At 31.4% G+C, this 22,074-nt stretch overlaps 1 protein-coding gene across 1 annotated transcript; it reads right to left on the minus strand.

The window, feature by feature from the left end:
• Positions 1-928: 928 nt before the first annotated feature.
• Positions 929-18,708, minus strand: LOC148308066 (chymotrypsin-like elastase family member 2A). The gene is made up of 6 exons (XM_088262373.1): positions 18,627-18,708; positions 7,509-7,624; positions 5,985-6,091; positions 3,596-3,735; positions 1,920-2,605; positions 929-1,131 (listed from the first exon to the last, which is right to left on the minus strand). The coding sequence occupies exons 1-6, from the start codon at positions 18,706-18,708 to the stop codon at positions 967-969; spliced, it is 1,296 nt and encodes a 431-aa protein (XP_088118499.1). The 3' UTR covers positions 929-966.
• Between the last annotated feature and the right edge of the window lie 3,366 nt (positions 18,709-22,074).

Consider the following 22,074-nt stretch of genomic DNA (forward strand, 5'->3'; position numbering starts at 1 on the left):
AAAATACTTCTAAATTCGAGTAATAAAAAAGTAATTTCATAAAAAATAATCTTTTTGCAATCTCTTACAACCGAAAATCCAAGTGACGAGTTGAAATGCAGTTGATGTGAAATTAAACCCATCGCTTTCATAATTTCAATCCATTGTAATGAATTCAACTTCAAAAGAAAATATAATTAAAACTTAAACAAATTAAAAATTGGTTGTCTTCCACTTTATAAAATAAATAATTCATTGATTAATTAGCGAAACGCTTTCAAGATTTATAATTATACTTTTTGAAGATTCTTGAAGAACAGTGATGTCTTATATGTCGTATGAACAATGATACATTTTAAATATTTAAAACCTTGCATTTATTTTTTCTTTAATGTTTTCACTGATACTTTGTAACACATTTTGACTTTATAAAATAAAAATCAAACTTTGTTTATAACCACAATTATTTTTGATACTTTTTTCCAACTGGTTTCGACAAACAGCTTGTCATCTTCAGGGATAGATATGTGATGGATAGTACGGCCATCCAAACTTAAAACACAGAAGGGACATTTTTTAAATAATTTTTTGGACTAAGAGATTCTACTTAGTCCAAAAATGCAAAAAAACGTTTTTCAAAAAAAAATTCCCTTACTGTATTTTAAGTTTGGACAGCCGAGTAAATGATAAGTTGCTTATCGAAACCTGTTTAAAAAAGTACAAAAAATAAAGTTGTTATAAAAACAATATGTTGATTTTTCTGTTTTATTTTCACTTAATTATAGAGTTCTTGATTATATATTTTTATCACATATATTTTTAACATATGCTTTGATAAATAATAAAAAATTTTAACAGGAAAATAAATAATTTCATGAGTTGATCTTCTGAATACAACGTTATATTCAGATCAACCTCTTTAGACATTTTCAAACATCCTCAAATTCAGTTTCGAATAAAAATATTTTTTTTCATATTCTCAATCGCTCAGTTATTCTCAATCATCTTCAAAATCCAGGGAATGTAATGAGGAACATAGGTGTAGACGTCAGGAACTCCAGGCTTTGCGCATCCTGACCCGAAAGACGTAATTCCCTTGAGAACCCAGCGATTATTTTCCCCGAAGCATTGAAGGGGACCCCCAGAGTCACCCTAGAATTTGATAAACAGTAATCTGATAAAACGACCATTAAATATTAAAATAAATGAAGACTATGAATCCAAGGAACAGATTGTATGGTGTACAGAAATAAAATAAAACAAATAAAAATCTTTCAGCGAAAGCTAATCTGGCAGTGCACAATGGAGTCCTGGTGCAACCCTAATGTATGCAAGTGAAGCATGGAGTTAGAAAAATAAAGATAATAATATACTTAATGCAGTCAAAATGCGATTTGTCAAATGAATGTGCTACAAAACGATGTATGATGGATGTTCGAATGGTAATGTAAGGAAATAATGTTGAAAAAAGGATGAGATAAGCATTATCAATAATATTAAAAATTATGTGTTGAAATGGTTTGAGCATATGAATCGATTGAGTCACGAAAGAACTGTAAAACGAATTTATAAGGCGAACGTGGTAGGTAATAGAAGCAAAGGAAGACTGAGAAGGTAGGCAGAGATATAGAACGCCACACCAAGGCATGAGAATCGAATGAGTGAAGAAAGAAAAGTAAAACAAATTTATGAGGTGAATGTGGTTGGTAATAGAAGCAAAGAAAAACTGAAAAAGACTTGACGTGATCAAGTATTTCAAATAAAATACTTAAAAGTGGTCAACGCAGGAATCGGAATAATTGTCCGGTATGTATGAGAAGATGCATAAATGTGGAAGAAACAAAGATTGTTTTGCCAGAGTAGTCTGGCATTGTCTCTCCGTTGTATTCTCTTCTACCCCTGCGTGGTTAGTTAGTTATTTAGTATATTTAATGTCTTACCACACAAGTACCCGTGCTCCCGTCAGTGTTGCCCGCGCACATGTGACCAGCATTCAGCGGGAGGTTCTTGGGATACTTCCCGAGGCAGGATTCGATCGGCAACGGTGGCACAGCCGCTTCCAGAAGCGTGTCGGTCAGCGACCCATTGGTCTGAGACCTTCCCCACCCTGTGACGTAGCACTCAGTCTCTTCTAACTGATTATAATTATTCTCATTTTGAAGAGAATCGAAGGAATATAAGGAATCACTAACAAAATGAAGCTTCTTTGGGTCTTTTTCATTAGCTTTTTGTTGGTTTTCATCACTTCTTGGTTCGTCTGTATCCCTGGTATCTCTAGGTGTTCTGTGATTATCTCTATCACCGCTTTGTTGGCGTCTAGAAGGGACATTTCTCTCAGCATCATTAGCTGCTACTCTTATATTATACCTCATATTCTTCTTCTTGTTCCCTAACATATTTCCCAGAATTGACCGGGTGAAATTCCCCAACTTCTGCAGATAGATGGCCAGGAATTCTGTATCTTTTATCTGCCCATTGGGTCTGGTCTTTGTTTGGGGTTTGGCCACCGGTGTGGCGTAATACTGCGACGTTTTGATCGCTTCTTGCTTGTTAGACTCTGGTAGGCAGATTATCTTGATTTTGCTCCCGTAACTTATATCGGCCGCTTTGGAGAGTTTCATCAGCGCTGAAATAATAAAAGGAACAGGATGATAACATTAAAAAAACTGTGGCGGTTATAAAAAACAAACTCAGTCTTACAATTTTTTTGACAAAATGAATTTAAAATTATTAAATTTAAGCAGTGTATTATACATTATTTCATATATGTTATGTATATACACTACTTAATTCTTAAATTCATTCAATTTTAATTCATTTTTTTTAATTAATGTTTTACAAAGTAAATAACACACTTTCTTAAAATCTACTGTGACACGTGTTTCGATGCATTCCGCATCATTTTTGAACACCGTATCATTTTTAAATACGGAGTTTGAAATGATGCGGAATGCATCAAAACACGTGTCACAGTAGATTTTAAGAAATAGTGGTATTTACTGAGTAAAACATTAGTTAAAAATGTATTAATTTTACCACGAAGTGACTGCCGAACCAATTAATGAATTCATTTTGTCAATTTTTTAACATAATTGTAAATCAAACCCCTGCCTTGTTGTGTAAATAAACTCTATGGTTGATTTGATATGGGAATGGTTATTCCGAATTCGGTAGTCGTGAAGTTTTGTCTAGCCTCCCACCCATCAAATGATGTCGGTAACGCGATGAAACTATGTCACTGGTAACGATGAAACTATCACGCCGTTTCTAGGCAGAGAAGATGGAACGCCACACTTATCCATCCAGACATACACTCCTAGCTTCCTTCACATCCATACATCTAGTCATACATACCTTATGATTACGTAGACTTTTGACACCGCGTGATTTTAGGTTCTGATTGATCTGGTCGTGCCAAGTATTTTTCAACCGTACTCGTTCTGTTCTCCAAATATAATTTCCTAGTTATTCTCTCCACATGTCTTTACCAACTTTCAAAATTGGAGATAAAGTTGTTATTTTATTTTATAATATATTCCACCAAGAAATGTAGCACAAAATTTAAATCTTATAAATAAGGGTAGGTTCTGATACTGATGATAAGTTTGGTACTAGCCTATGTCGTGCTGGTAATGATGGAAGCGTCCGTGGAGTATGATCTTGTCCACACTCACATAGGACCCAGACTGCTCCGATCTGTCCCACTCTCCCAGCACGGCGGTCCACAGGGCTGGCACGGGGAGGTTGAACAGCTCACTGGTGGTCAAACAAGCACAAGAATACAGCAGAACAATGCACGACTCACTCCTTATTTATATTTTTTTCTTTATTTATTTATTTTAATTCATCATATATCCATTCCTCGCCATAACACATCATTCTTCAGTAATTCCTTCTGTGTCCAAGCGGCCAGACTGTGGAATGAATTACCTCTCCTTGTAAAAAATGCACCTTCTCTAAAAACTTTTAAGAAACGTCTGAGACATTACTACATTTCTTTCTTTATTTATTTATTTCATTTTATCATATTTCCATTCCTCGCCATAACACATCATTTTCAGTAATTCCTTCTGTCTCCAAGCGGCCAGACTATGAAATGAATTAGCTCTCCTTGTAAAAAATGCACCTTCTCTTATAACTTTTAAGAAACGTCTGAGATTATTTATTGATTTGGCGTTTAATTTGTAGAACTCCATTTTAATTTATGTATTAATTTTCAAATGAAACACAGATTTTTTGAGTCTACTAAGTTGTATTTTATAACAAAAACACATTAAAAAATTATATTGCGACAATTCTAGTTATGGCATCTTCAAACGAATGATATTACTATTTATCATTAGAATCCTAACTGTCCATCGAACCTCCTCCCTTAGCTTTTCCCTCTACCACCTTCTGCAAGGACTCGCTTTTTCCTTTGCCCTCCTTATTATCATCTTTTGTAATTTATATTTTTTTTATTTGTCAATTTGTAATTTATGTTTTTATAAATGTTTAAGTATAGCTGTATATAGTATCAAATGTTGTACCTATATTTGGCGTTCATTAAAATGAATATAGGGATTTCGATATATTCAACTGGACAGTGTTGATTACTAACTAACATAGAAAGTCGACATTGATATCGTGGTGTGTCCCTCTTTTCGGTACAATTTGTCTTTGATTTGAGCTTTGATCTCTCCTTTTTCCCTTTTCCTATTTTCCTTCTTTCCGTCCATTTTTCCGGGTATTTTCACATATTAACACATCGTTCACTCCTTTCAACAATGTCATTTATAAAAAAAACTTGATTTTTCACTTGTTGAACTATTTACTGTGCAACGCATCTTTGTAGATAAAACCGGAATGTTTTTTTCTCCATTTGAAAAATATTTAGTTTATTTAAAAAAAATAATTAAACAATACCCTTTCTCCAAAATGCAAAAACAACACTTGCTGCCCTGTAGCGGGAAAATATTAAGTTTAAAATATGCCGCTTTTGCCAGGATATATTACATTTTCTAGGCATTCCGAAAACATGCACAACTAAAAATTGACGATTTTTGATATATGACATTGTTGAAAGGAGTGAGCGATATCTAAAAACATTATTTTGACTATTATTTTTTGACATCTCATCAAAGATGAAGAAGAATATGGAAGTCTGAGCATTTACGGGGCTTACGACCGTCATAGGCTGGTTTAAGTGATCACTTTACACACGTGTAACATTCACCAATTCTACCCATTATTGACAACCACACTACTCAAATTCTTGGAAGTTCTATATATATGAACCAATTTTGAAACCTTGTTCATGAATCACTAGAACTTCACTAGAGACATCTATTGGTGAGATGTAAAGAAGCTTTTTTTAAAGCAGAAACTCTTATATTAGTATGTGAAATCCGAATCCTGGATTATAATCACACACATGAGAAACGCCAGAAAATACCATTTTCATTTTTATTATTAAGCTTATAATTTTACCAGATAATTTATTTACAACATTTTGAGTGTGTCCAAATACTTGTTCACAAAATCTGGATTATCTCCAATTACAGGAGTTATTTTCATATTATTTTTTGACATCTCATCAAAGATGAAGAAGAATATTCTTCTTCATCTTTGATGAGATGTCAAAAAATAATATGAAAATAACTCCTGTAATTGGAGATAATCCAGATTTTGTGAACAAGTATTTGGACACACTCAAAATGTTGTAAATTATTTTGACTCTTTGGGAATCGAACCCAAGACCTTCAGTACTAAGGCGGACAATACTATGAGGCATAATAATGACGGCATATAGCACAGAGAATACCAAGATAAGAATTTCGTCAAGCCTATTTACATATACAGGGCGTTGATAATTTATCCAAGTCTTGAACTTGTATAGTACAAGTGTTTATTTTGTAATACTCTTATATATGTGAATGACTTAATGTGTGTAAAATTCCCAAATAAATGTATATAAGATTGTCCCCGATTTTTTCACATACCAGGAAACTAAAAAATTAACTTACTTATTCACACAGTGCGCGGCTGTCAGGAGCCACAAGGGGTGAATAAGGACTCCTCCACACCAATGGCCAATGAACCCGTACTTTGGGTGCAGAAGCTGCAGAGAAATCTGGAAAAATACAAATAGAAACTATTTCGAAAGTTGAGCGAAAGCATTTTAGCTAAATGTCTTCATTATGATAAAAAGTGAAAAATTTAGCGTCATCTTACCAACGTAAATAATTGCACGCTGTCCGCGCGAAAATAAACAATACAAACGAAATTGTTTGACTTGTTATTCTGAGCAGTTTATGAATGTAAGATTTTTTCACACAAAATAGAGATAATTCTCTTGGCTTGTCTGAGCTTTCATATTTACTATGATTTATTTAATCTTAAACATGTTTATAATGTATGGAGTTGGGAAGAGAATAATGAGAGTAGACTGAATGCACTCGAAATGCGATATTTAAGTGCGGAAAAATGATGTATTATAGATAGGCTTAGGGGTTTTTTTTGTCACATTGAAAGCTGTCCCACCGCATTCCCAGATCTGATACAGAAGCATCTAGGCTTCCAGCACAGCAGTCAGACACGGAATTAGGCTAAGGGGTTAGCGAGAGAATAGATGGCTTCACCAATCTGTTTTTGCAAACAATCTCCGCCTCTTCTACATTCATGCGTATCTTCATATACCCCTGCCGATTATACCCGCCCATTCAATTCACATGCCCAAACCATCTCGACACACCTTTCTTAATTTCATCGATAATACTTATGTCGACCTTGTATTCTATCCTTATATGGCCATTTGAATATGTATCTTACGTCGTCTTGCCGCAAATTCGTCTGAGAGATCGCATTTCGACTGCATTTAGTGCGATTGACTTACCATCACGCCGCTTCAACAAACAACACAGTCAAATTGATAATTTAAACTCCGATATTTATCCTTTCAGTCTATTATGCAAGTATCCATGTTAAAACATTGTTTGCGGGAAACGCTTAATAGCGTCTTTAACATAATGTTGATAGAGAGCGGGAGACGCTTATAAGCGTTTTTGGTACGGCGCGAGACACCAAAAAACATTGTATTGATCGGAGTTGGGTTTGTGATTACTTGTGATTAGTATACGACCCTAATTACTTAACGAATTAGGGTCGGGGTTGATGAAAAAAACACCCGCAAACAATGTGTTAAGATTAAACAGCCACAATTTTCCGGTAGCAACTTCCCCGTGTTGTGGCTCGCGTCTTGGTAATCCAACATGATTTTTAAAAAATTACTTAACATCCAAGTGACTCTGAAATCTAGCTACGGCTTATGTGAAACCGCTTATCGTGACCCTACTTGGGCTTCAACTTTTTAAGTTTTATTGCCTATGCCTACTCGTGATTGGATTTACTCTTTATGTTTAAAGTTACTATAATTTCATGTACTTAATGAGTGAAAATTCTAGGCTAAAACACTCGCTATCTGACATGAGCACCAAGTGTAATGTACAAATATATATGCATGTGTGGGTATAACATTTCAATACACTCACCTGCCACGGCCAGGCACCTCGCTTGGACTCCCTTCCCCTTATAATCCTGACACTCTCTGTATCCCGGTAGGTATCTCTCGGAGTCCTGTAATGGCGTCGATTTGGGATGCCACATTCTGAAAAAAAAAAGAAAATTAATTGTAAAAAGTCATTATTTATACGAAAATCAAAGCACACAAAACACAATTATAGTAACACATATGGTAATATACATAAAACTAAGAGATCTTAGAGGTTCAGTTCCTTGAATCTCAAATTACTGGAGAGATAGCCGATAGTCAACATCCCAAGACTGACAGGCGGAGGCGCAGACAGATCCTGAGGATATATAAAAAGTAGAACAAGAATAAGGATCTGAAATAAGTAATCAAAGAACTTTCAGAGGAGAGATCAGACGTCGTATCGCCATTGCCAAAAGTGCTATGTCGAAGCTAGACAAAATCTGAAAAGATCGGGGTGTGAGTAACAGCACCAAAATAAATATTTTCAGGAGTTTGATCCACTCCATTTTTCTACATGCCACTGAAACATGGACCACAAAAGCAGCAGATTGAAGAAAAAATGACACATTTGAAATGTAGTGTTCGAGGTGCATGCTCCGAATCCAATGGACAGCTAGACGCACCAACAAGTTCATTCGTCAGGAGTTGCACTTGAATGGTTAAACTCTGGCCAATGTTTGTACGCGATGGATTCTTCAGTTTTTTGGGCATGATGTGTGCGGAAACGAGGATAGCTTGAAACGACTGGTTGTGTTTGGTAGCCTGGAGGAGAAGAGAGGGAGAGGAAGATCCTCCACTCGATGGACCGATTAAGTTAAGGCAGCAGCAGACACCTCAATGGTTGGAGCGCTACGTACAGCGCAGTCAAGGGATAACTGGAGCAGAGTCATTGCTTCGACAAGGGTGACGACTCTCAGTAATAGAGAAAGAGGGAGAAAAACAAGATTTAAAACACAGGAACACATCAAACAATACCGACATGAATCACTGTAATCATAAAACTCGTATCACACATAACTGTCCCGAATTGACAAAAGTAGACAACATTAAAATATTTAGGTATACAAATAGACAAAAATTTAGAATGACAAAACTGCATTAGCAAACTGAAAATACTACAAAAAAACTGAAAAATCTTGAAATACAAAAAAGAAAGCATTTGTCTAAAAATAACTACGCTGTTTACAAGTATGGGATAATTGGTTGGGGTGGTTTATTCTCATATGCATTTCTATGCATGCTTCTGTTCAAAAGTGTTTCTACGTCAAAAATAAAGCTCCAGTTCTAAAAATTACAATGATATACAATCTGGTTTACGATACCTCTTAAAAAATCTTTGAAAATAATAAGTTAGTTATTACTTTTTATTGAGTGCAAATTGTAAAGTAAATATTCAATCGATGTTGGCGATTAGAAATCGCAATTTGAAACGATTAAATTAACGAGGTGTTACGATAGAAAAGGAAATGAAATTGACAATTATTAATTAAATGTACGTATAATTGTATGCGTAACTTGACTTATCTTAGGCTTAAGGGGCTGTTTTCACTATTTAATTAGTAACATACCATATTCATATTAACACACATCAATAATAGAATTAGTATGAATGTAAACATATTTCACGTAAGCATGTTTTTTAGATTATTAAAGAAAACACTTATTTTTTTACCACTTGAGTTTATTTTATGACAACTAGTTTCGGAAGCTAAACATCCATCTTCAGGCCTAAATGTAAACTAAAACATAAGTAACATGGTGTTTTCATTAGTAATCTCATCATGTCTTACCACAAAGTAAATGCCTAAACAATAAATAAAATAGTATTTTTTATTCACATCTTTACATAAATGATTAAAAATATATTAATCTGGGTATGTATAGGGCTAACGACCTGTTAAAGGCTGATTTAAGTGATCACTTTATACACGAGTAACATAAATTATGATTGTGTGCTTTGCTGGGAGGTGTTTTCTTGTATTACGTGAGAGTAATTCTTGAATGCATATGTTTTAGGTTAGTTCATATAAGAAGTGTTTTAGCATAATTTATATACATATAAGTACCTATGCATAATTTATATACCAGCAAGTTAAGGGGTTTTTAACGATCTCGCCCACCAGGTATGCATCGGGGACTGCATCCATTCTGTTGTGTCTCTAATGGTCTCGTTTGTTGAATTCTATCATTATTGGAGAACATAGAAACCAATACTAATTTTTATCAAAGTCAAAGGTTAGCAACGCACGAATATCGGAAATCGTATAAAATGTCAATATTGTTCTAATCGTCATTTCTAGCCGAATAATATAATCGATTTGTGTGAACGTTCGAAAGTGAAGGCTATGTGTATTATTCAGATTGAAAAGCGTTCAACTCAAATACTGAAAACGTTGAAATCTTCATAGTCGTGCGTGCACCAAAACTAAACTGAGATATTTTTTATTTTTATGCCGCGAATTCCACGCTTCGACGTCACGGATACAATTGTCAATTTGACACACTCTTCTCTAAGTAAAGAATGCTATTTTAATATATTCACAGAGAAAAAAATATTTTTAAGGAAAAAAGACATGAATTTGCTAAATATAACGTAATATTTTCTAAAATTCTATACTCGTACTTTATAATTTTTTGTCTATTATTGTATTGCTACTTAAATATAATTACTATATTATTATTAATTGTAGTAATCAATTCAATCATAATGCATTAACACTTAATTATAACTGTATTCATATTTGAGATAAATTGTATTATTGAGTAGATTTTATTAATATTTCTTTACGATTTTACTCAAGCAAAAATACAATTATAGTTAAGTATCAATAAAGTATACTAAAGTAAGTATATTCAATTATATTAAATTATACTAAAGTATCAATACAATTAAACTTTAACTTTAATTATATTGTCTGCCTCCGTAGTGTAATGGTCAGCACGCTCGGCTACCGTTCTGTAGGTCCCGGGTTCGATTCCCAGGGGGGTTCAAATAAATATAAGTGATTTTCCACTGTAATATTTATTCAATATTACCCTGGACTCGCACCTGAAGAGGAGGGCTGATCACCTTTTCTTCGTGTGTAAAAACGATCAAGATAACACTGCGTTATATGACGCAGTGCCCTATGCACCATTGGGGTGTGGATAAGGGTTTCATTATAATTATTATATATTATAACAATTATACAGGATAATTGTATTGATACTTAAGTATAATTGAATATATTGTACTGTTACTTGAGTACTTAATACTTTATTAATACTTGACTATAATTGTATTTTTACTTAAGTAAAATTGTTTTAATACTTGAGTATAATTATGTTAATACTGAAGTATAACTTAAATAATCTTATTTTTAAAGTATTATAATAAAATATAATTTTAAAACTATTACTAGATTTGCTTTCATTAAACAATAAGCTTCTATTAATTCTTAGTTTTGTTACACGAAAAATTATAAATAGCTATTATTACATAGATTCCTACAATCCCCATTGTTTAATAAATCTTATATATGTTTTTTTTTTAATAAACCTCCTGCCTGCATGTAACACTCGAAACTAAGGCCACTGTCAACATAAAAAAAAGTATTTTAAATATAATGGTGTGAGAATTAATAAAAGTATCATACGTAATTCGTTTAAATTTTACTTTCTTAAAGTAAGTGATGTGAAATATATATGTATATTATATTATATTATTATTACAGTAATTACGACAGAATGATTAATAAAACATGCAAATTAGCCATTATTATTTAACATAGTTTAGTTTATTACCCATTCATGTGAAATTTCTCCATTGTCTTGTTGGATGCAAATTTTTATCGATGTGAATAAAAATGACGTATATTTTATATTATGTTTTTATTGCCATTTTAATAATATTACGTAAAACAATTTTACCCGACTGCGTTATTTTTGCATTAATATTTTATTGAATTTATTCATTTATTTATTAAACGTCTTGTATAGAAAATATTATGTCCATTAGCAAGTTTATTGCAGAGAAATATTATCTTCCGATTCTAGAGCATAGAACGTCACACCAAGGCATTTTAATCGAATGAGTGAAGAAAGAAAACATAAACAAATTTATGAGATGAATGTGGCTGGTAATAGAAGCAGAAAAAGACCGAGGAAAACTTGACATGATCAAGTATTTCAAACACTTGGAAGTGGTCAGAACAGGAGTGGGAATAATAAGCGGGTATGTATGAGGAGATGCATGAATATGGAAGAGGCGGAGACTGTTTTCAAGATATATATTTGTGTGGCGTTCGATTCTCTCTGCCTACCTCTGCGGAGATGTGGCGTAATGGTTAGTTGGTTAGTTAGATACGATTATACTTAATATTTTAAGTAATTAATTGTAAAAATGGAGGATTTTACGAGCAAGACTTTTTTTTTCACTTAGTGTGAGGCTAAAGCTTATTTGAAAAAATATATTGTAAAATAAATTTGAGTGTCAAAGCCGATAGCTAGAATAGCGCCAATCAGACCCATTAATTGCGGTAAGCAGTAGAGCTAAGTAGTAAGGTAAGCTAGGTACTACTTACTAGGGTAGGCATAGATTTAGGAGGTAAGGTAAGCTAGCTACTACTAAGTAAGGTAGGGTAGGTACTGGTTGCGTTTTTATATGTCACGCGAGTAAGTTAGGATAGGCACTGCTTTTCTGCCTATATGGAATGCACACCCCTGGTGTACATAGTGGAATGCAGTATGATACATTTATGTATAGCAATCACTTCAGAATCAACTCACTACCGTATTCGGTTTATTACAACGTGCTAACCACTCTATTACAGAAGACTTGTTTTAGATTATTACGATATTACCCATAATAATTATCAACATAATATTCCTGCCCAACGCAAAAATTCTACTTACATCTTGCATAATACTATTTATTATGGCTGCCTTTCGGCTAGTAGGTACAGCTTGCTCGTGTTACAGAGTCTGATCAAACGAGATTCAAATAAAATATCAATATATGTACACACATTTGAATGCATACATTTACATGTAATTAAAAAATTATCCTTTTTATCTTTTTTTTATAATTTTTTTTTTTAAATAATAAAAAATTATATAAAATCACGGTTTTCAACTCTATTGTGTATATAACAGAATATTATTTAGTCTCCCACCAATCTGATGATGTTGGTAACGATGAAGTCCGGTAACTGACAAAATAAAATAAATGTGGTAAAATCTAAATATACAGTTATCATTTTATTCTATAAAATGCAGTTCCACCAAGGAATGTCAGTACAACATTTAAATACATATACGTACATATATTTAGAATTTTAAGAGTACAATAATCGGTTATAACTTAGTTTACCCATGTTCATTTTCCAATACTTGTAAAACATCGATCCAGTATATGTCGATAGTGGACAGATATATGATAAAGTGACAGTCGACAAAAGAGCATGAAGGCAGTTTGTGGACTCCATATGCTCCAAATATGGATAGGACATAGATAAATGAATGAATACATTTAAAACAAAAAAAACTTCTTTATGTCTTTAAGTTCCTTTAAGACAGTGAGATGTTAAAAAATACCTACTATATTAATGATATTTTCGTATTTAAAAGTTCAAGACCATTTTTAAGACCATTTTTAGCATTTATGAATTTCATTTTTTAATGCTGTTATTATAACACGAGCGGGCTGTAGTTAATACTAATCTGATCGGTTCAATGATTAATGCTGAACGGCCGACTCGTGTGAAGTTCACAGTAGAAGAGAAATGCAGCGGAGAGTAATAATACGAAAGTGAGAGTTAGCGAGGTCAACCCGAGATCAAAAATGATAGACGCTCTCAAATAATAAACTAGAATCCGGTTTGTAACTGAATTACACTGTCTTCCGTAGGCTTTGTTTGGTTGCATCTGCGGGGAACAATGAAAGAGATTAGTTTAGTTTAAGGTCAGATGCGATGCCCTTCAAAAATACGTGATCACACAAAGTAACGTAGATTGGGTTGGTACCTTAAATAATGCTGTAAATCGGTGCTTCTCAATGTTCGGAGTTGGCTGTTCTGTTGAATTGTTTATTTTTAAATCTTATTTTACTCTCTTGTTTTTTTTTAATATGTATATACATATATATATATATATATATATATATATATATATATATATATATATATATATATATATATATATATATATATATATATATATATATATATATATATATATATATATATATATATATATATATATATATATATATATATATATATATATATATATATATATATATATATATATATATATATATATATATATTTATATATATATATATATTTATATATATATATATATATATATATATATATATATATATATATATATATATATATATATATATATATATATTTATATATATATATATATATATTTATATATATATATATATATATATATATATATATATATATATATATATATATATATATATATATATATATATATATATATATATATATATATATATATATATATATATATATATATATATATATATATATATATATATATATAGAACGAATGAGTGAAGAAAGAACGGTAAAACAAATTTGTCAGGCAAATGTTGTTGTAAATAGAAGCAGAGAAAGACCGAAGAAGACTTGGCATGATCAAGTATGCCATATACTGAAAAAACAAGCAGGGCAGGGGTCGTAATAATTGGTAAGTATATACATATGAAGAAATGCATGAATGTAGGAGTCGTGAAGATTTTTTTAAAAGACTGGGTCGTGTGACGTTCCATTCTCTATGCCTACCCCTGCGGAGAAGCGGCGGTAAGTTAGTTAATTTATTTAATTTTACTTCGTGTACAGAGAAAAATGTACATTGGTCGGCTTTTTGCTAAGAAGCAATATATTCCAACTAACCAAAATGAATAAGTTCTCATATCGCTCACTCCTTTCAACAACGTCATATATAATATCAAATAACTTGATTTTTGAAATCTTTTTAAAGTTTAAAAATATAATAAAATTTATAAAAAATAAATATCAAGCCACTTTTAAACTTTTTACTGTGCAACACATCTTTCTAGATAAAACCTGAATGTTTTTTCTCCATTTGAAAAATATTTAGTAAATTTAAAAAAATATTTTAACAATACCTTTTCTTCAAAATGCAAAAACAACACTTTCTGCCTTGTAGCGGGTAAATATTAAGTTAAAAATATGCCACTTTTGCTGGGATACAGTACATTTTCTGGGCATTCCAAAAACATGCACAAGTGAAAATTGACGATTTTTGATATATATATCGTTGTTGAAAGGAGTGAGCGATATATTAACTGCGTTATATTTCTGTCATGAATTTCTACTAAAATAAATACAAGTTTGAGATAGACATCGAAATTTGAACTATAATATATTAAAATTCCGAAGCGATTCAGATCAATAAGAGAAATGGAAGAGAAAATTTATGATTGATAGCTACCAATCGTCGATAGTCATTGTAATAATAATATTTGTCTAATTCGGTTGGAATAATTACTCGAAACTTTATTTAAACCAATAAACCACCGGGTCTAAAATTTCGATTCAGTGTAAACATTGTCTATTTACAACATTTTGGCTGTGTCCAAATCCTTGTTCACAAATCGCTCACTCCTTTCAAGAACGTCATAAATACAAAATCTTAAATTTTTAGTTGTGCATGTTTTCGGAATGGCCAGAAAATGTACTTTATCCCAGCAAAAGCGGCATATTTAAAACTTAATATTTACCAGCTACAGGGCAGAAAGTGTTGTTTTTGCATTTTGAAGAAAATGTATTGTTTAATTATTTTTTTGAAATATACTTAACATTTTTCACATGGAGAAAAAACCTTCAGGTTTTACCTAAAAAAATCTGTTGCACATTAAAAAGTTCAATAAGTGGCTTGATATTTATTTTTAATACATTGTATTATATTTTTTAAACTTTAAAAACGTTCTCCTGAAAAATAAAGTTTTTTGATTTATGACGTTCTTGAAAGGAGTGAGTGAAATCTGCGTTCACTTGGGAGTTATTTTTATATTTTTATCTCAACATATAAATGATGAAGAATATGGCAGTCTGAATATTCCAAATTCTTGTTATTTTTGTTTTTTAAAGATAAATATTTGTGTTTTTATTATTTAAAAAAAAAATACTTCAATACCAAACTATATCTGTGAGCCTAAGCGGTCTAAGCCTCATTATTTGAAATAGGTTAACATTTGGTAGAGTGGGTTCGAACCATGAAACTTTAGTCCGCGACACAAACCAAGGGACCACAACCCGACATTTTTGACATGTCAAAACATAAAAATAACTGCTAAGTGGAAAAACCCAGATTTGTGATCAATGATTTCGACACATCCTAAATATTGTGAATAAAATTATAACCCTTAAAAAAAATCTTTTCAGGCGTCTCTCAGTATGTGAATTATTCGTGAAGAATCTTGCGTACATTTAAAAATAAAAAGGTCCCATTAAAAATAAAAGCATTCTTAACTTTGTGGTATGGTAAAATAACACTATCTTTATCATTCATCGTTCACTTTGTGTAATACTTTTAAGTGGTATTTCACAAAGTGAACGATGAATGATAAGAAGAGTGTTATATTTTTTTGTTTAAAGGAACTAATATCGTCAGAACATTCAATCAATTATTAAAATTTATGCGTGTTAACTATTTTAATAGCCATGATATGCAAGTGTTACTTTTTCCGTTTCGTGACTGGTTTGGATCAGTTAATTAATTGTTAATGAAATAAAATTTTAAGTTCATTAACGTCAACACTGCGGAAGGTAATCTGCTCTTTTCATGTTGACTTTCACCCGCTTGAGCGGTGATCATGCACCGATACATAATTCATTGCGTAATGTATGTTGCATGTATGTATGTACGTGAAATCCAGTTTTTAATGAGGTGAGAATTTTATCGGGGTATTAATTTTGATACAACATACCAACATTAGAGGAAACATGTGGAGGTCCTCACCAAAAAAATATATTTCCAATATTGCATAAAAAAATCCTTTAAATGCAAATCTGTTATGTTTACTGTATTATATCGAAATCTTAATTAAAGTAGGCACAAAACATAACCAATCCTGTGTTTAATCAATATGAAATCATGAATTGATTCGGCAGTCACTTTGTGGTAAAATCTATCCATTTTTAATTAATGTTTTACTTAGTAAATACCACTATTTCTTAAAATCTACTGTGACACGTGTTTCGATGCATTCCGCATCATTTTCGCATCATACGGTGTTTGAAAATGATGCGAAATGCATCGAAACCCGTGTCACAGTAGATTTTAAGAAATAGTGGTATTTACTAAGTAAAACATTAATTAAAAATCAATATGAAATCATTAAATCCTACAAAAACTTAACAATTTTACAAGCTACAATTCCTGATGCTTGTTTCGGCATTTACTTTGTGGAAAGACATGTTAAAATTATTAAAAAAAACATTTGTTTTTTTGTTTACCATTTGAGTTTATTTACAATTATTTACAATTAAGTTTTAGTTATTATTTAGACCTGAAAATGGAAGCTTAGCTTCCGAAACTAGTTGTCATAAAGAAACTAAAAAAAAACAATTATTTTAATAGATTTATATTATCCACTGACACTTCGTGATGGAATTGCATTTTTAATTTATTATTAGATTAAAACCAATATTTTTAGCTTTTCCACTTTTTTATTTGACCAGCGACCGGGTTTCGTCGTTCCGACATCATCAGACTGGTGAGAGGCTATACAAATTGTTATGTTATATATAAAAGAAGGCAGGAGTTGATAACCATGATTTTGTAATATCTCATAAAATTATATCATAAAATTATATCAAATCATGGTTATCAACTCCTGCCTTCTTTTATATATAACATAACAATTTGTATAGCCTCTCACCAGTCTGATGATGTCGGAACGACGAAACCCGGTCGCTGGTCAAATAAAAAAGTGGAAAAGCTAAAAATATTGGTTTTAATCTAATAATAAATTAACAATTATTTTATTTCAAAATTGTTCAGATAATATCATGTCATATTATATTTAGCGATTTGATATAAGATTTATTTTTCCATACTACGAGACGCCGTCTCTTGAGCAGGCCAGGTATTAATTATACAACCCTTATAAAAAAAATCATTATTGCTTACCAAAATGAGAAGCTTGAGTAATTTCCGCAGCAATTGAAAGCGCTATGAAGATCTTCAACGCCAATACATTTAGAATGTTCATCGTGCTATTTTATACTATAAAGTCTTATTCACCGCATTCCTGAGATCATATCCCAAAACTTGTAAGTTAAATGTTACATCAATATTGCGCAGAAATTGTATAAAGCACTGCAAAATGTATCCATTTTTAATTAATGTTTTACTTAGTAAATACCACTATTTCTTCAAATCTACTGTGACACGTGTTTCGATGCATTCCGCATCATTTTCGCATCATACGGTGTTTGAAAATGATGCGGAATGCATCGAAACACGTGTCACAGTAGATTTTAAGAAATAGTGGTATTTACTAAGTAAAACATTTATTAAAAATCAATATGAAATCATTAAATCGTACCAAAACGTAACAATTTTACAAGCTAGAATTCCTGATACTTATTGTTACGGCATTTACTTTGTTTAAAGACTGGTTAAAATTATTATATAAAACATTTGTTTTTTTTACCATTTGAGTTTATTTATAATTATTTAAAATTTAGTTTTAGTTATTATTTAGACCTGAAAATGGGAGCTTAGCCTAGGAAACTAGTAGTCATAAAGAAACTAAAAAAAATTGTTTTATTTAATAATTATTCAGATAATATTATGTCATATTATAGTTATATATTAGGCGGGTATGTATGAGGAGATGCATGAACATGGAAGAGGCGAAGAATGTTTGCAAGGACAGAGTGGTGTGGCGCTCTATTCTCTCTGCCTACCCCTGCGGGGAAGCGGCGTGATGGTTAGTTAGTTAGTTATATTATAGTTAGCGATTTGATATGAGTATTTTATTTTTCCATACTACGAGACGCCGTCTCTTGAGCAGGCCAGGTATTAATTTTACAACCCTTGTAAAAAAATCATTATTACTTACCAAAATGAGAAGCTTGAGTAATTTCCGCAGCAATTGAAAGCGCTATGAAGATCTTCAACGCCAATACATTTAGAATGTTCATCGTGCTATTTTATACTATAAAGTCTTATTCACCGCATTCCTGAGATCATATCTCAACACTTGTAATTTAAATGTTACATCAATATTGCACAAAAATCGAAGAAAGCACTGTAAATTATTGTGGAAAGCTTAAATTAAGCTTATTTATGAAAAGAAAAACACATTCGTAAAAAATACAATGTTTGATGAAGGTAAAAATACGTTAATCTAAATGAGAACCAGTCTGAATTTTTTTTAAAATTATATTGAATAAACTATCAAAATAAGCTCATATGGTTTTACCTAAAAACGTAAAAGCTCTCAAGACAAAACAACGTTTTTTTAAGGAATAAACCGCAAAGCATCTATTTTAGATGTTTGTCTGCAGGTAGGATAGTAAGGAAAGGGAAGGTAAATGTAAAAATACATTACAAACCGCTCACTCCTTTCAAGAACGTCATAAATAAAAAAATCGTCAATTTTCAGTTGTGCATGTTTTCGAAATGCCCAGAAAATGTACTATGTCCCAGCAAAAGAAGCATATTTTTAACATAATATTTATCCGCTACAGGGCAGAAAGTGTTGTTTTTGCATTTTGAAGAAAATGTAACGTTTAATTATTTTTATAAATATGTGAAATATTTTGCAAATGGAGAAAAAACCTTCAGGTTTTACCTAAAAAGATGTGTTGCACAGTAAAAAGTTCAAAAAGTGGCTTGATATTTATTTTTAATACATTGTGTTATATTTTTAAACTTCAAAAACGTTCTCCTGAAAAATCGAGTTTTTTTTATTTATGACGTTCTTGAAAGGAGTGAGCTATAACGTCCAGACCAATTAAAAATAAATCTTTCTTGAATACATTTTGCAACTGGCGGGAATCGAACCCGCAACGCCAGTTTCGCAGTCGAGCGTCTACCCAACTACGCCACGGCGCCTGTTGAATTTTTAAAAACCTTAAAACATATTCGGTTAGTAAAAAAAACATGTATGTATATGTTTATATCTACCCGAATACACCACGGCGCCTGTCATTACATTATTTTTTATTATTTATATAAAATATTCACAATTATTAAAAACACATAATATAATACAAAATGTTTACATCATATTAACATTTTAGTAATCTATCGACCATGTTGTAAAAATATATGTTTGGTAGTATGTTTTTTTTTAAACCCTTATCCGCACCCCAATGGTGCATAGGGCACTGCGTCATATAAACGCAGAGTTATCTTGATCGTTTACACATGAAGGAAAGGTGATCAGCCCTCCGCTTCAGGTACCAGTCCAGGGTAATATTGAATAAATATTACAGTGAAAAAATCACTTATATTTATTTGACCCCACTGAGAATCGAACCCGGGACCTCCAGAACGGTAGCCGAGCGTGCTGACCATTACACTAAGGAGGCGGACGTATATTTAATATTTATTTTAATACTTATTACATATTTTATTGTTACTATGCTGCAACCGCGCTCTTGCGATAAAAACAATATTAATGTGTTGTTATTACTAGAATTGGAGTAAGAGTGATGTATACATAATGGAGTTAGTAAATAATCGAACGTGCAAAGTATTCGAGTATAATGCATCTTGAATATACGTTTAAATGGAGTATAATGCCTATAACTTGTCTCGAAACTCTCACTCTTATTACAGGCTGCTAAGAACCAGTTATTACGTAGCTACTGAAATACATTGTCATTATTTTTTCACAACAATGCACTCTTAATGTTTTTCAGCGTCGTTCGTTTGTTTTATTAATGGATATAAGAAAGCACGCAAAATAAAATAACGAAGAATAAAAGTTTTATTCATTTTTAACCTACTACTTTTCATTTGACTAATGCTGTTGGCATTATCGCTGTAACTCTTCATTACTCATTTTTGGTAAAAGTATTAAAATTTATATGTAAAAAAAAGAATTCTTTAATTATTTTTAATTAAAAAGTCCTCCGTCGATAAAACAGTGAGCGACTTATAAAACCCAAAATGGTCACGTTACGTCAATTTTTAAACTTGACTAGATAAACTTTAGTGTCATTTCTCGGTTTTATACAGCAACACGAGTATTTTGAGTCTAACATTTTGAAATGTATTTTTTTAACATGTGGCTTGAGAATAAAATTAAATCTTCGATATAAATGTGTGACTAAATTTCTATACACCTGGTTTACGAAGATAATTTTTGTACGATGTCAAACTACATATTTCCATTCGATAAATAAAATTATAGACATTTGATATGTGTTTATATATACGCATCGAAATACTTTAATACTACTAATTTAATAATTAGTACTAATTTTAAAACGTTAAAACATCAGATTAATAAAAACGTTATGTTTTTAAGGACCATTTGTATGGCGAAATATCATAATTGTATTATTTTTTGACATCTCATCAAAGATGAAGAAGAATATGGAAGTCTGGACATTTTACGGAAAGAAGTTTAAAAGTTTCTTCCAAGAATTTGAGTAGTGTGGTTGTCAATAATGGGTAGAATTGGTGAATGTTACACGTGTGTAAAGTGATCACTTAAGCCAGCCTATGACGGTCGACAGCCCCGTAAATGCCCAGACTTCCATATTCTTCTTCATTTTTGATGAGATGACAAAAAATAAAATGAAAAATAACTCCTACAATTGGAGATAATCCGGATTTGTATTTGGACACACTCAAAATGTTGATCATAATTGTACACTACAATTGGCTCAAACATTGGTCAGTGCGAACGCAGACGAGTGTTTACTTAGTATTACATAATTTCTTAATGAGAAAGAAAATTATTGTTTTTTTGTAAATACATTTATATTTATATTTATATATATATATTTATATATATATATATATATATATATATATATATATATATATATATATATATATATATATATATATATATATATATAGATATATATAAATATATATATATATATATATATATATATATATATATATATATATATATATATATATATATATATATATATATATATATATATATATATATATATATATATACGAAAATAAATCAATTAATTTACGGAAAATATCAAAATATGTGCATGAATAAATATTCTCCTTTGAGTCGTTAATCACTACAAATAAATCACAAGGATATTTTTCATTAAAAAAACACAGTTTCACTCGTGTAAAACACTTCGAATCGAAAAGGTACCTAATTTAAAATCGTTGATAACACTTTGCACCGACCGCCGCTACACTACTATGGCAACATTGAAATTGAAACTTAATTTCCCGCCAAAACGTGCACCGCGACGGAAGTTCGTAGTAGAAATGGCGCGGAACAGCGGCGGGTAGGTACCAGAATAATAATAATAATTGTATCAGCAACTCGCCGATAGTAAAAAAATGAA

The sequence above is a fragment of the Brachycentrus maculatus genome, unplaced genomic scaffold (genome assembly GCF_059751285.1).
Source record: "Brachycentrus maculatus isolate JH-2025_06_01 unplaced genomic scaffold, ASM5975128v1 h1tg000176l, whole genome shotgun sequence".
NCBI classification, from domain to species: domain Eukaryota; kingdom Metazoa; phylum Arthropoda; class Insecta; order Trichoptera; family Brachycentridae; genus Brachycentrus; species Brachycentrus maculatus.